A 16,374-nucleotide genomic window follows, 5' to 3' on the forward strand; every position below is an offset into this window, starting at 1 on the left:
CAGAGGCTCGGTGGTGGACAGAGTCATTCCACTGACTGATCTGTGCAGGGTTTGCATTATACCTCAAGTAAGCCTGAGCGTCATCTCTCTCTACCTCCTCGGAATGACACCTCCAGGTTTCCATTTGTTGTTTGCTTTGATGCCCAGACCACCTCACTTACACTTCACTTATCTATGCCTCCATGCCACGACTTATACCTCTGATTCCTCAGATGTCATGTTTATTATTTTTTACTTTTGTAAATTAAAGTATTACTGGCATCACAACCAATGTTGTCTTCCCTCTTTTTTACTGGCTATGAGCCAGCTTGTGTACATATTAACATTTGAAGATATTTTAAGAACAATCATTACAAGGCAGAAGCAAAAGAGGAACATACACACAGAGGATGATTACATGACCATGTAACAGATTACTCCAGGAAAGGTCAGATTTGAGGTGCTGGAAATAAGACAATCTAAGGATGAAAACTCTGTTCCAAACAACACACAAAATAAGCAGCAAATGTAACAACATGTTGGGTGGATTTCAGGTCAGGTTCCAATACGTGATTAATCTTTTAAATATTAATCATTTTAGTCACACTAACCCCTTGTTCCTTGGCAGCCATTGCTATCTTGCACAGAAAATCCTCCTCCACAAAAGGCCGAACAGCATCATGTATGATGACAACCTTCGGTCTGCCCACTGCTGGCCTCTCCTCCTCACCCAGAGCCAGGACTCCATTACATATCGACCTGTGACGCGTCGAGCCTCCTGGCACCGCACGAACCTTTCTGTGCTTAAACCGCTGGATGATGTCCGTCATCAGGTCCATGTTTTCTTTGGCAACAGCGACCACAATGCTTTGGATCCATGGCATACTGCAAGAAAAAGAAACATCAGCTCAGAAATGCCTGATTTGTAAACTGAGCCCTCAGATGGAGAATTGGGACTGCAAGTAGAGCAGGGTGATATGGCCAAAAATGTTTATCACGATATATATTTGAAAATTTGCGATAACGATATAACCGACGATATAATTGATGCGAGACAAAATACAACTCCACAACATTACTAGCGCAAAAAGACAACCTTCCATTTATTTTCACTTAAACAAGAAGCTGGTTTTTATGTACATTAAAGCTTTATAAAAATGTAACAGTGCAAATGCAAATTCCTTGCTGAAAGTTTAACCAAAAGGCATTTCCAGTAGAAATGGGCTGGCATATCCTGAGCATAACCACGTATAATATGGTTATATGGTTAAAAAGAGGTGCTTTGCAACATTAAACTGCAGTGTGCAGTACGCATTTTTCGGACCATAAGGTGCACGGGATTATAAGGCACATTAAGCGAAACAAAGCAGTCAGATAAATCAAACTTTATTAAACTCATTCTTCTTGCTTCCTCCACTTCTGTACCATTGATTCATTAATGTTGAATTCTCTGCAGCTGCTCTATTCCCATGTTGTTGCAGTATATTAATGACTAACCTCGTATTGTGGATGGATTATCTCAGTTGTTCTCCTGACTGAAGTTTGGTCCGTTTACAGCATCCTGCCATGCGATTGCATTTGTCTCTAACCAGGAAGAACCTTCACGTTAACTTTTATAAGTGGAAAAGTGTTAGTGTTCGTCCTCCAGCTTCACTGTTTATGTTATGCTAACATAGCTGTGTCGCTAGCGATCACGTAGCACATCATTATATACCAGCTAGCCCAACTTCAGTAACCCTACAAACGTCACTGCTGTTTAGTTTCCTGTCTTCATTTATGTTGGAAGTGATAGCAGAGCTGTACGTTTGATTTTTTTCAGAAATCTCTCAGTCAGAACATGCAATATCATGCTTAGGTAACTAGCGAAACTAGCGAGCTAACTTCCGCTAGCTTCCTGCTAACTTCTAACTCCGTTAAATGTAATAACTTTTGTTTTCATGGATGCCTGGAAGTTAAACTTTATAGTTACACCTGGTAAAGCAGCAATGCTGATCGTTTTATTAAAGATGAAAGAATTTAGAAAGTTTTTAACTCTAAGTGATGCTGCAGTGTTGTTTGACCTGAAGCATACGGAGTTTAGGACCCAGATTACTCCCAGATTTAAGAGCATCTTAGTCCGACAAATATGACAATAACAACGGCCGCTTGCATGTTCTGCAAAAAAATGTGCTTTGTTGTGTATCTGATGGACAAACACCAAACCAGTTCCACATCACGGAAGTTGCACCATTTTTACAAACCAATTCTGGTTCATCTGTTTCACTCAACAATCGGCCATGTGCGTATGAAAACAAAGGCACTGCGCATGCGCGTTTTACTCCCATTCTATCGCGATATTTCATTTTCCTATCGTTGCCTAACATTATACCGGTATTACCGTGAACGGTATAATATGGCCCAGCCCTAACTGCAAGTACTCAAATATTTAGTATTTTTTAGGCTGTGTAATGTGGAAAAAGTCAGGAAAGATTTGAAAAGTTCCCAAAACACTGGATGACATTTTCTGACCACTTAAACATGTATAATATAAATATGTATAATATTTATATGACAATTAACACGCTAAAAATGCTTGTTTTAATTTTATTTTAGCTTAAAGTACTCTTATTATTTAGTAAAACATATGCATTTGGGTAAAAAATAGTATAGTTGTTTCTCTTGCAAACAGTTTACATTAAATTCACATACTTGACTTAAATAGGAAAGTAGCCCCAAGAGACCGTTAGCTTAGCATGGAGAAGTGAAGTGGGGGGACTAGTGGATGTCCACTAGTTCAAAAATCTGCCAGCCAGCACCTTTGTTTTATAACTATAATGTATCATCTCATCTTTTATAGAAAATTAAAAGCTTTGGATCTTAATGTTAAACCAAGCTAATAAGGTACTACCTGCAGCTGTAGCTGATTGTAAAATGCATGAAAAACATGAACAAAATAAAAGTTCTGGGTTCAAATAAGCCACTTTTTACCAGCAAACTGGCAGCCCCTGACCCCTGGCAGCCTCCCTGTAACCTCGAGGAGGGGCACACAGGCTGTGTCTTTTCTGCTTGTTAATTTTCTGACAGGCACATAAACTGACAACAAGCTAGGAGACACATCAGATTTCAAAAACCAGCTGTCTTGGTATTGTTGTAATGGAGGTCAAACAATGATCACAACACAGAGTAGCTCCATCTTTTCATCACTTTAGTTATTGAGCCAAAAATCTGTAGAAAATATGTTTGTTTGCTGAACAAAAATACCCTAATGCTTTGACAATCATAAATTGAGTAAAATAAAAAAATTGAGTGAGCAGATTTTACTCCTACAAAGGTTAATAAGTCACAAAAATGTCTCTGGTGTATCAGAATGAGGCACCAAATTGGACAAAGCATGTGAAAGGGTACAAACACTTAATGGACTGTTATAGGTTGAAAAAGAAAGGTAGAATTGACATGCTAGAAAAGCTGAAGGAGCATGACAGAGAAAAAGTTATCAATTGACCCCCTCTGCCAGTTGTGCAAAATTTAGCTAATCCCAATATGCATGCAAAGAAAAATCTTCTGGAACAAAAAAAAATATTATGCAACTTATTTCCAAGTAATTATTTTCCTCATACTGCATCAGTACATAGGGCTGTTCAATATAACGATATATATCGGATGACGACATAAAAACTTCTATTGTAAAAATAGAAGTTCTACAGTACACCTGATCTTAGGGTTCAGTCGCCTGCAAAGCATAACATTTATGTATGCCACATCTGCACATCAAATAGAGGACTGCGTAAAACAAGTGACCAGATTTAGATTTTTTCAGTACAGCTCCTTTTCAAATGGATAGGGGTGACTGCTGTATTAGGGCTGAAAATGCATGAGTGGGAATGAGATATTTTTCTATTTTAAATTATTTTCATAACTAATGGAAGCCAGGAAATGTACTGAAAATAGAAATGATCCACAATTTTTGTGCATATGTCACAAAATAGGAGAATATGCCCACCATATTTGCTGAAGCCAAAGCAAATACTCAAATTGCCAAAGCTGTTTTCTTTTGAATTAGAAACCAGGATTCCCCCCAATTTCAGTATTTATATATATTTTTAATATGATTATTAATGAGCAATCAGATATTGACTGTACTGTGCACTGCGGGGGCCCAACGATTAAATATTGCCCATGGGCCACCCGAGCCACTAATCCGGCCATGGTGGTAGTAGCTGAGGCATTTTTCCTTCTGTTTCCGTGTCTCCCTAATAACTAACGGGGATTGAATCTTGTCGCCTCTCCTATTGTAGACGTTTCCTACCTCTCGAAAGCCTGAATAGTGTAGCTTATGAGCGGTCTGCCAAGAAACGTGCAGAACTGTTTTGGTGTCTGTAGTCCCGTTCTTTCTCCGGTGCCTCCGGCAGGAAGAACCACCGATACAGGGAAGTCCACGCAGCGTTCTGCCGAGTGGTGGTCGCTCTTCCCGGCCTCGCACATTGTGAAAATCCGGGGATGAGCGGGCCTGTGCGGTTCACAGTTATCACCCCGCGTGTTCATATTACTGACCTCAATATGTTTACAGATAGGGGTGTGAGGGGTTTCACTGTAGGTTACTTTCCAAAGCTATCCATTCCCTTCTGATGGGCGGGGTGGGTAAGATACCGAAAACGTGGATGGAAAAGAGGAAAAGGGGGAACCACCGCTGTGAAGCGGGCAGATTATCGATGGCGAACACTTCCGGTGAACGCTTCAAAATAAATATAAAAGCGTTTGAAAGTTGCAAATGTAAAATTTATGAACTTACAACAGCTCGTAGAGTATTTATTTTGATTTTAAAAAGTTAACTACACTTCACAACAGAGGATTAAAGGTAACAGTTTGTGAACTTCGCTTTGTGAAGTTTATGTGACTTGAAGAAAAGTAAGAAAACAGTGTTTTCCCTTTAATATGTGGTCCTTAAAGAGGAAAACGCAGGATGTAAAAGAGAGAACTTTTAGAAATACTTACATTTGTGCACCTATAATGTACTTTTTATTCTATGCATTCATTTGTACGTATGTCTTTCTGGTTTCCAAAAAAGTCCAGGGGATTTTTATTTTTGATTAACACAATTAGCCCGGTAATTCCCTAATGTTAATACTCAAACTATTTAATTGAGTCCAGAAGCATCATAATCAGTTTCATCTACTGTTCTTTCATTTATTGTTTGTATTAGTATAATTTAAACGTTACGGTGTTTAATTTCCCATTTTAGTAACGTAGTAATTCCAAAAAAGAATTATGGGAAATATTTGCTCCTGTCCGCAGGACCACTGGTCAGGACTGGGAGGTCCTAATTCCTGAGATGTTTCAAGACCATTTACACTGCAGATAGGTGGAAATGTGTTTATGGCAGAAATCATGCTATATGCCAGTGCTGAATCCATCCAGCTTTCTTACCTGAAAAATATAAATTTATTGGTGCATTTTATGTCCGAGGCTTTTTAAGTTTTAATGAGAGCCCTCTTGAAGATGAAACACATCAAACCAAAAATTCCTACTAGAAACAACACATATGATTTAAAAAAAAAAAGGATATTTATTTCATACAATGTTATTTTTACACGACTGATTGATGACAAAGCTTTTTCCAGAGGATTCACCCACATGCTGACTGCACTTAAGCCACACTTATCAGGTTCGCTGCCAAATAAAATATATATTACATCATAAATCTTACATGGTAAAATTTTATACAAATGGACATACTTTATAAAGCATGAATTTTATATATGTACATCTATTTACACAATATTATTTTAAGATGTTGGGTAGTGTTTATTGGTGTTGGCGCTTCGTTAGTTAAAGATCTCCATCTGCATATCAAATGACTATATGAACACATGCACAGGGCTAGAGGACAGTCTATGCATGGTTCATGGCTGGAGAACATTCTGCAGACAAGTCCTGGTCATATTAGCTTTAAGCATGTGGATTAAAATGTCAAGAAAAGTTCTCAGAGTCCTGCTTGGAGTTCTTCATCATGGTGAGGAACCAGTTCACATAAATCAAGTCCCAGTCACACACATATAATCCACAACTGCTGTTTCTGGATGTCGTGTCTTAACATCACTGAGACAAAACTTCTTGAGGTTTAGAGTCACTCTGCATGTTCAGTGTCTCTCAGGGTTCAGTCTCGTGCCAGTTTTCACTCAGCCTGTTCTTCCCCGACCTTCTCTTGCTCTTAGATTTGTGTTTGTGGAGAAGCCTCGGTGGCGACAGGGCCGACTCCTCAAACTTGTTTCCGGATTCATTGTGTTGTCTCGAGTACCTCTTGCACTTGCAGGAGGTGACCACTGTAATCTTGTAAGTTCTTGTGCTGCCATCCTGGCACTGCAGCTGGATGCGCTGGGTACGGGTCTTGTCATTGACGCACCGCCAGTCCTGGTTGCTGCTCCGTCGATTCCAGAACCTTCTGCCATGGGTTCCGCCAATCCAGTTTTCCAGCATCTGAGCTGGGAGACACTCGCCTGCACACACCAACTCCTTGATGGGGTTGATGCTGGTGCAGTGACCATCAGAGATGTACTTAGTGGACCTCAGTTCTCTGCATCCAATTTGACTTTGCTCTGTAGGCAGAAACAAAGACGTGTGAGAATATGAAGAAATATATGTAGGCAGCTAGACAGAAACTGGGCTGCAACAAATTATTTGACTATTAGTTACTTCACAGATTTCTTTGTGTACTCTTTTTGAAAGTGAAAAATAAAAGCAGAAGATTCTCACAGTTGCAAAGCTCCAATCAAGTGCTATACTTAGAGTTTTTGCTTTCCTTGCAGAACAATTTTGCATCTCTAGTTTTTGGTCTGATTGAAGATTACCCCCATTGTACTAGTCATAAGTCCTTTTGCAGCCTCTGGCAAGTCACACGATACAAGAGGAGCACCCTGACATTTCTACTTCAGTAATTACAGCACTGTGAAACAGAAAAACTCTCTTCTTTAAATCTGGGAAGCGGGTCTACTTCTGTACAGCAACATTATTCTCCCGTAGGCTACAAACAGTGTCCCACTGCTCTCCCCTCTGTCACTGTAACCCAAGCTTGAGTCCATTGAAACAACTCCATATACAATGCCCTCCCTTCTCAGTGACAGTGTTTGATGAATGAAGGAAGGCTCCAGCCTGATCTCTCCCTCCCTTTTGCCACTTCACCCCCTCCCCCTGTTTAGTAATCCGCCACAATGGTATGGGAGAACACTTTCATCCAGTCCGCTGCTCGGCCTGATAGAGCCTTGCATCCCTGTCTGGACCCCAGCCAATCAGGTGTGTGTTACACTGAGCAATATATCACTGGGGAGGGGGGGGGGGGGGGGGGGGGGGTTGGTGTGCTCAAATTCACTGCATTCACTGCCCATCTTTCCCTTTTATAACACCCCTAAATTTGCTCCATGTCTTTCCAGTCTAGACACTCCGATAAGCTTCCAGTCATGTCTGCAAACTGGTGATGATTTAGTGTAAAATAATCCCTTTTAAGAATGTAGGAATGTGTAAATGGGAACAGTATGGTGATGATGGGATTAAGTGCCTGATTAAAAGACATTTGATCTTTGTGGTTTAAAAAGCATTATAACCTGATCTTCATAAACTGGTTTTAGTTGTAGTTGCAAACACCTTTTCATAGAGAAGATTAACTAGATAAATTAAAAACGTTCAAGCTTCTAAAGATGCAAAAACAGTCTACAATGTGCTAAAGGCACACATGGTAGGATATATTCGCATATCATGCGAAACACCTCCAAACATCAGAAATTTACAATAAGCAATTTAAAAAAAAACACACATTCTGCAACAAAGCAGAACCTTTTTCTCTAAAGTAAGTTTAAAGCAGAATAAACTTCATTGCAAACTCCAAAAATACCAAAGCAGAGGAGCATCCTCTGGTCCTCTGAAACAAGATGCGTCCCTTCACTCCACTCACCGCTTCTGTCGTGCGCCGCGCTGCCCGCTCCTCTCCCGCCGGTTCGTGGACGGTTCATGGAGACGTTGCTTTGGACCTCCGGCACCGGGGCGCTCACGTGAGAGAACAGGAGCTCCGTTGCGTCGTTCTTGAAGGCTTGGCAACTCCTCAGCAGGATGCAAAACAAGAAGAGGGAATGGCAAGACTCGTGCGCGCTGAGATGCATGGCTGCGTTTGGGGACAGAGAGCGTGTGTAACGTTGGAAACGAGAAGCAGTCGCCTCTTATAAGCGAACCGATGCTGAGGGACACATGTGAGGGCAGTGGGTTTTATATAGCCCGCCCGCCTCTCGCTTTGGCAGCTTCTCAGGTGCGTTTCATCGAGAAGATTTGATTGGTCGCCAAAAGTATACCCCAGTAAGACAACCCCGCCCAGTTTTTTATTTTTCATTTTGGAGAGCTAAACAGTATGCAGAAAGGGTGATGAGCATGATGGGATTATGTGAGCAGTTGGCACATCAACAGGTTTTGCTGATTCACTTAAACATTCAGATTCAGTTTGGGCTAAATTAACAAACAGCAGTAAACAGAAATATAATGCTCCCAAGTTTCCACAGCTCTGACCTTTATCGGCATAAAAACTAATTTCTGACTCAGCCAAATAAGAACAGCAATTACAGGCACAGTGTGGGTAAAACTATCTTTGGGATTTCATTAAAGAAATTTCATCATGATTCAGAATAATTCTTTATAATCTCATTTGTCATACCAGAATCAAGTGAATGGAAACAAGATTACAAGTTTGCATGTATTCTTTGGAGACGGCGTACCAAAATCAAATATCAGAGAGCTTAACCTTTAATTTAATCTGCTACAGGAGGGCAGAAAAGCCAAGAAATGCTGATTAGATTGGAAGTCCATTGCAGCTTTTTGTCTGAATTTGAGTTAGCTGAATGCAATAGTTTAGCTATACATCTTAAATACAGAGAATAAGTCAAAACAGATAAATCATATAAAACTTTTCCATTCTCGAGAAAAGGCAGCTGAGTAGTCAGTCCTTTTTTATTAGAGATCAGGAATGATTCTGACTTCCAAAACGTTCTTAAATCAGATTTGTTCCTCTGCTTAAGAAAAAAAAAAAGGGCTCTATTGTGTGCCAGTGTTTTGAAGTAATAGTTTCACTGAGGTGTCATACAATAAGACTGACTGCTACTGGGTTCCCATAATAAACAGATTAGCTTTTAGTGACTCCTGCTGTTGATATTATAAAAAAGCAAAGCTGGTTTGTTTCAGTGTATCCTTTAAGTGGCATGAAGGGGCATAAGGTGCTTAAAAAGGTGTATGGGCCACTTTAAAGGTGTATGGGCCACTTTAAGTCCAAAGAGGAGGACAAAGTATTGATTTAAATAAACATTTTTGACCAATCAAAGTCAATTATTTGCTGCTTATTCGTACAGTTATAGTTTCTAAATCAGTGGTTGCATTTTATTCCAGATTACTTCAACTCTGAATACCATGACTGATTTCTGTTTGCTCTAATTAAATATTATTTACTAGATAATAATTTCTCAGCAACACAAATATTAAAATATTCCAGACCTGCACTGGATATACAACATAACAGAGCAGTGAAAACCCAAATTGGTTAAATGCGCTTAAGTGTGAGCATCATTACATAAGTTCTAAAACACATATAAATAGTGTACCGTTAGTAATTGCTTATGTTGGCGGAAATGCATCCTGGAAAGCAATCGGCAGCAATGGTCCTTGTTGGGTGAAAGTCTTATACCTTAAAGTCTGAGGCTTTTTTTTATGTCAGCTGAAAAAGATGTAGAAATAATTCATGAAACTCTTAATGCACCTGTACAGCTTATATGGTGCTTCCTGGGGTCATTGGTTGTTCCAGATCTTTTATCATCACACAGTGTTTGGGAAGCTTCATGGCTCCCCAGAACCAACCAAAACCTCTGCCACCACACTGCCCAGCTTAACAGCCCCTGCCTGCTGGCCCCTGTGGATGGCTGGCTCATTAACAACAATCCTCCTCATGAAACAAATGAGCGCCATGTCTGACCTTGAAGTTGTTTTACCAACTTTGACTGCAATTGCTTCTCCAGGTCAACTTTCAGCTCCCAATATGGTGCCATTACTGCGGTCATGGCAGCTGATATTGGCTTTCCCAAGCTCTTTGGAAAGTGGTGGATTTCTTCAGTGCAGAGCCTCTTCCCAATGTAAGTGATATCTGCTAAAGCCATCGGGACTTCACTTCAGGCCAAACCTGCTGATTCTTACCAAGTACAAAAAAGTACCTTACACGAAGTGGTCTGTATAAGGATGGAAGAAGAGAAAAAGCAACAGTTTTGATAGTAGCTATGGGAGGCTCAGGAACGTCTGTGTTTTCAACACAAACACATAAATGGTGGATTCCAGTTGATTCCAACTGCGCCAGCAGGGCGCAGCTCATCTAGTCATGAAAAGACTCTTTGGTAGAGGTTCATGGGAAGATGGCCTGTGATTTCCTCAAAGTTGCTAATTACTCCTAAATGTGATGATTACAAGTGAACACAATGGCAATGTAAATATTAGCTTATAAACATCATTACTGATTTGACAAATTAATAATTATACCTGATCACATGGTACTACAGCGAAAGTTTTAGGGTCATCAAATTTTAGGCTCATCCTGGGAAGATCATAAATGTCTGTGCTAAATCTGTTCGCCTCTGCATATTAAATGAGGGTTGCAGGAAAGCTGGAGCCTATCCCAGCTGTCATAGGGCAAGTTGCACGGTATACCACCTTCACATAGAGACAGATAACCATTCACACCTAGAGCAAATTTAGGGTCACTGATTTACTCAACCTACATGTCTTTATACAAGGAGGAAGTTCAAATAACTGGAGGTAACACAGGCTGGCCAGGCTCCACACATAAAGGCTCAGTCTGGATTTGAACCCAGAACCTTCTTGCTGTGAGGCAACAGTGCAAACCATCACACCATCTCCATGCTATTTCATGGCACTCATACAACCTCAATTGTGAACTTAATGGTGGCATGAGAGAAGCAGGAGTCAGCAAAGCAAAGTCAGTATAATTCACAATGTGGCATCCATCCATCTATCCATGTGCGTGTGAATTTGATTTCCTAAATTACAGTGAAATTTAAAACATGAGACAAATCCAAACTGCATGCGGCTGAAAAATATATACTCTGTCCAGAATAGGTAGAGTCTATAAAGTGGACCTCATAATAATGAGGTCTGTGTATGTGCAGAGTCCCTGTGAGCCAGAATCTCGAGATTCAAACTGCTCTAAACTCTCAGTTTTACCCTAAAAAAAAATTGCTCTTGGCTATTTATCATGTCAAAGAGTGGATGTCCCTTATATGATAACCTCAGGCACACAGCCTCACCCACCTGCTGTTCAAACCTTCTTTTTTGTGAGGAGTAGCCAAAGCAGGCTTAAAGGAACGGTGGGCTTAAAAAAACATGAGCTAAAACAGCTGGCTTCAAACTGTGCATGAACTTAAGGACTGAACCAACATTCAGTATAAGCTACATAAGAATGGTGACTCATGCTCGTCTAATGAAGTCCGAGAATAAGAATAGAGTTGAGCTGGAAATGAAAATAATGGATTAATTATAATAATATGCTCTTTGACTCTAAATAAAGGTAAATATGACTGAACTATGAACAATTTTACAGCATGTTCTTCAAAATAAAAGAAAAATCTAACCTCTCTGACTTTCTGTGTTCCAGACCAATCGCAGAAAGTTTAAAAAAAAAATGCATCACTCATGACTAAACCTGATAATTATAAGTGCAGATGAAAGTGCTCGTCTTCAGTAGTGATACTAGAAAATTAACTGCAAACGTCTGCAAGGCTGACGGTTAAAGACACCGGGTTAAGCTGTACCTCCTGCTCAGTTTGTCACATTAGACATACTCCACGTTGGGACTTGCCTTGAATTCAGTGATGAAAGCTGATACTGTGTGTGGGTAATTTGCTGTATCCTCCCTCTGCCGACCCCTCAGTTCCTGTCAGTTACACGTCTAATGATTCAAGTGCCCAGACTAACTGGAGTCTTTGTATGTTCGCTGTACAAAACAACAAGAGATATAATTACTTTTGTGGGGAACACTCAATCCAGGCTTGTCTTACAGATATGAAAAGCGGTGTCATGCACAGGCACTAATTGTTGCTCATGTGAATGAAAGTTGATATGCAAGATCTCTTACCTGTTTGCTTTTATTATAACACAAACACTTTTTAGGGCTGGTCTCCCTTTTCAGGAGAGACAGCCTGAGGATGTCATTCTTCTGCTGAGTGAGATGGAAGAAATACTCAGATGGACTACGATGTTAAAAATCAAAATTTTCCAAATTTGTTTAAAAATTAATAAGAATTGTCAAAAATTTAGGAAAGAAGTGGGTTAGGATGGGCAAATTAAAGAATGTAAGAAGGCAGAAAGGCAGAAACAAAAGGGAAAGAGAAAGAAGAACGATAAAATGGAAAGGAAAAAGGAAATTAAGAAGGAAAAACAAATAGAAACAACATTAGCAGGATGAAACGAATATCAAGAGACTTGAGAAAAACAAATTAAGTAAAGTAAGGAAAAATAGAAATGGGAAAGATAAAAGGAGAAAACAATGAAGGAAAGAAACAAGACAAAATAAGGGAGGAAAGTAAGAAAAAAGTTTGAGTGAAAAGAAAAATTTAATTGTGCAGGAGAGAAAGAAACGTTCATAATGAAATGGTTTTCCCAGTTTGTGAGAAAGACGTTGACTGGCCTGCTCAACACCTTTCAGGATTTTCTAACATGATCAATGCTACTGACTACATACAATTCTCAAGACAGATTAATATGACTTTGGAGATGGACATTAAATTGGAAGCTTCATTCATAAGTGGTGTTTTTGCAGTGTAGTACCACACCTGCATAAATGTAATTCCTTTCTATCCCTTCCGCAGATGATTGGTTTCTGTCATTAAGCTTGACACTGAGCTTCTGTTATTGTTTCCTCTCTCTTTTGTTTTTCCTCAAACAGGAACACCGGGGGCTCATTCACTCTACTTCCGAGAGAAAATAAAGGACAACGTGGCCAACTCTTCTCAGAGGACTATTTACACTTTGACGCCCCTCTGAGCTTCTTATGGGAGTGGGTGAAAGCCGAAGGGTAAACATGATAGGCTCTACCTTTTGTGTCCTCACCATATAAAAGAAAAAAAAAAGGTGAGAGCGACTCCCTCTCTGCACACGCTCTAACTCAGCAGCAGGAACACGCTTCCCCCAACCCTCATGGGAAATGAAAGGTGGCCGGGTTAACAGCATATTGACAAGCAGGAGTGTGTGCATGACCAGGAAGTGCCCGTATGCAGTAATGAGAGGTGAGGCGAGGGCAACCGGAGGGGTACAAAAGGTATGCACAACACCTGGAACAAAGCCAAGAAGGAAGGGTCAATGTGGCAACACAGTTTGGAAAAGTTCTCAGCAGAAGCTGAACAAAACGTGGCTGGTGTCTCAGTCACTGCTGTTCTCTCCCGAGTTTACCTGTCTGGTATTTACACTGTTATTATTAGCAAGCACTTGGCGACACTGGGAAGAAAAAAATTCCCTTTCAAAAGGAAGAAACAACCGGAAGACCCAGGCTCAGGGAGGGGCAGTCATCTGCCATGACCGGCTGGGAAGGCAGCATAAAACACACACTTTGGAAGACGGCAAGAGATGAATAATAACTAATGATTAAATGAAATGATGTTGAAATGAAAAGAGTTGAGTGAGCACTCAGTCCATCATGGGAACTCCCAGCAGCCTAGGCCTAATGCAGTGTAACTAACGGAGGATTCAGGGTCACCTGATCCAGCCCTAAATTTCAACATCATAATCCCGGATTACACAAAAAGATAAAAGAGAATGTGACAAACGAAATTTATGGAGGAACACTGGCAGGTCCTCCGAGGTGCTTAGAACAACAAGATTTCATGGTGTCATAGTGGAATCCAATACAGAGTTTAGCCAGTTTGCTTTTTACACTTTTGAAATGTTATAGTGAAAAGGAAAGGTAGAAAACGCCAATGTAAGGCAAATAAATGTGTTGTTATTTGTGAGTTTTAGAAATGCTGCTAGCTGTCTTAAGTTACCATTTATAACAAGCTGTTTTTGCATTTCAAGCATTTGTGGTAAACAAAGCTAGTCAGCTTCTGTATGTATAATACAAACAAAAGAGGGGGAGTGGTATCACTCTTGTCATCATCATGCTTCCCACTGACAGTTTTCATTTTTATGCAACCACTTTACAATCAGCCTGTTCCAGCTGATAAAGAAGATTATGAAATGTGATTGAACACCCATCAAATTGACCGCAAGCTGAGGCTATTTACAGTATATCAGTACTTTGATTAATCAAAAGCGATTAAGTCAATTAAGATTAGATTGAGAATAGATGTGACCAAACACAAGTTCCTCAAGAGCCATAATTTCAGTTTTATGTATGGAAGTCTATGAAGGACTTAAATAAAATAATAATGTAAATATTTGTAAATGAAAATGATTATTAAAACTTTACATAGACATATTTTCTATTTAAAATATTTATGTAATGTTGAAGATGTAACAGTGTAGCCTGATTTTACATTTATGCAAGTAAAACTATTTCCAACAATGTGAAGACAAGTGAGCCATGACAAAGAAAGAAATGTAGAACAAGTAACTTAGCAAATTTTCCCGTTGTCAGTTTCACAAATGGGTTTTAGTGCTCTGTTTCATGCCCAGTCACATTAAATAACAGTTAACTGTCTGAGAGCATAAGAGACAGTTTCTACTTATGACTAACAGACACTAAACATAGTATCTGGGGTCAAAAAGCCATCCTTGTTGCACACATAGTTCATGCAAGCACGTTAATAAAAACAAACAGTCAAATTTCAGATAAAGTAAATGGGAAAAAAGTACTTTAAACATGACTTTCCACATATGGAGACTTAAACTGTTGTTACTTAAATGTGAATCACTGCACTAAGTGGCTGAAATGCAGCTGGCGATAATAGAAAAATCTGACTAATCATTTAGGTTGCTGCATGTACTGTGTTAACCTAAATGAATTCTACTGACTTTGCCACTCAGGTCTGGTGAAGCATTGCCCTCTGCTGGATCTCTGGCTGTCCTGCAGATGTTACAAACATAAACTCTTTATTTAACCTGTGCAAAAATGAACAAAAAGTGCGTAAATCTCCCACAGCCCTATGAGAGAAAAACCAACAACATCACATATCACAATCACATATTTTTTTTGAAATAGAAGAGCAACTTTTGTGTTTGTTGTGATTTCAACAGGTGTATCCTGGCAACAGGTGTGCCTTGGTCAGGAAATATAGCAGAAGATGGAGGTGGGCAAGGTGAATCGGCTTTAACCTCAACACCACTCACAACCATTTCACAGCCATGAATGTATGTTTTACCCCTTTTTTTCCTTTTCCTACTACCCACAGGTCATCGAAGACTCTCTCCAGAAGCGTGGAATAAGAAGGGACTGCGATGTTTGTCAACTCAGCCTTGCCACAAAGTAAGAAAAGCATTTACTTTTCTAAAATATATGTATATCTTTAACTTACAGAGGAAAAATTTCCAGAGATTATTTAGACGGTTTGTATTGTGTTAAACAGAAAACTCACCAGTGTTCCTGATTTATCAAGATTTCACTTTCTGAGGACGTTGTGGCTGAACAACAACAAGGTAATCTACTTACAGCTTTTTTTTGCATACAGGATGGAACAGACGATTAAATTTATTTCTCTCTAATTCTTACAGATTAGAGAGCTGAGCTGCCGTTCCGTCAACTGTTGCTTGACTGAGCTTTACCTTCAAAATAACAACATCAAGTCTGTCTCAGGTTAACCTCTCATTCTCCCCTGAATGAAAAAAGAGACAAACAAAAAACAACAACAACAACAAAAAGAAACACAAACTCGTAATTTTTACTGGGTCAAAAGAAAGTCTAATGGTAGATTTTTTTAAAATATGCGTATAATATATTTTTCTATTTTTACTCACAGTTTGCAACATATTTAGTTAGGTACTTTAATTTTTAGGTGTTGAAACAAGTGCTGCAGTCTTTCTTTTAAGAAAGGGCATCACCTGAATTACAAGAAAAAATCATGTATATAAGGTCCTTATTAAACTAAATTCTGAAACTCCCTGAAATACTGGGGGAGGCTACAACACATTTGTGGCAAACACTTTTGTACTTTTATTTTGAAATAATACATAGTTTCCTCTGTTATAACACAGTCCCATCTTTTTAATGATTTAACATTTAACAATTTATTTTCTTTCATATATACTTACTTATGTATTTTTAGATTAGTTATTTGATTTTTTTTTTTTTTAAAGTTACTACACAAATCAGATGAATATAAAGTGGTGAAAAAAACATTTTACTCTAATGTGCTGGAATTAATGCTTAAATTATTTTTAATTATTAAAAGTAATTTTTCA

The 16,374-nt window shown here is 39.2% G+C and overlaps 2 protein-coding genes across 6 annotated transcripts in view; both read right to left on the reverse strand.

Annotated features, from left to right (window-relative positions):
* crppa (CDP-L-ribitol pyrophosphorylase A) overlaps positions 1 to 4,690 on the reverse strand; it is a 57,982-nt gene extending 53,292 nt beyond the window's left edge. For 2 of the 5 annotated variants that reach the window (XR_014279837.1, XM_082552756.1), the window contains exons 1-2: positions 4,265 to 4,689; positions 591 to 864 (exon numbers count right to left, since the gene is read on the reverse strand). Coding sequence is in view for 4 of the 5 variants with exons in the window: in XM_082552756.1 (XP_082408882.1) it covers positions 591 to 864; positions 4,265 to 4,500 (510 nt within the window). In the remaining variant the exon portion in view is untranslated. Of the gene's footprint in view, positions 1 to 590; positions 865 to 1,476; positions 2,387 to 4,264 lie in introns of those variants that run through there. The other 3 variants (XM_082552758.1, XM_082552755.1, XM_082552757.1) reach the window with 3 other exon arrangements.
* Positions 4,691 to 5,496: 806 nt separating this feature from the next.
* Positions 5,497 to 8,221, reverse strand: sostdc1a (sclerostin domain containing 1a). Its single transcript, XM_082552021.1, has 2 exons — positions 7,901 to 8,221; positions 5,497 to 6,551 (listed from the first exon to the last, which is right to left on the reverse strand). Exons 1-2 carry the CDS (start codon positions 8,103 to 8,105, stop codon positions 6,106 to 6,108), a joined length of 651 nt encoding a protein of 216 aa, XP_082408147.1. The 5' UTR covers positions 8,106 to 8,221; the 3' UTR covers positions 5,497 to 6,105.
* Between the last annotated feature and the right edge of the window lie 8,153 nt (positions 8,222 to 16,374).

The sequence above is a fragment of the Aulonocara stuartgranti genome (assembly GCF_965226115.1).
Source record: "Aulonocara stuartgranti genome assembly, chromosome: 11".
Classification (NCBI taxonomy): Eukaryota; Metazoa; Chordata; class Actinopteri; order Cichliformes; family Cichlidae; genus Aulonocara; species Aulonocara stuartgranti.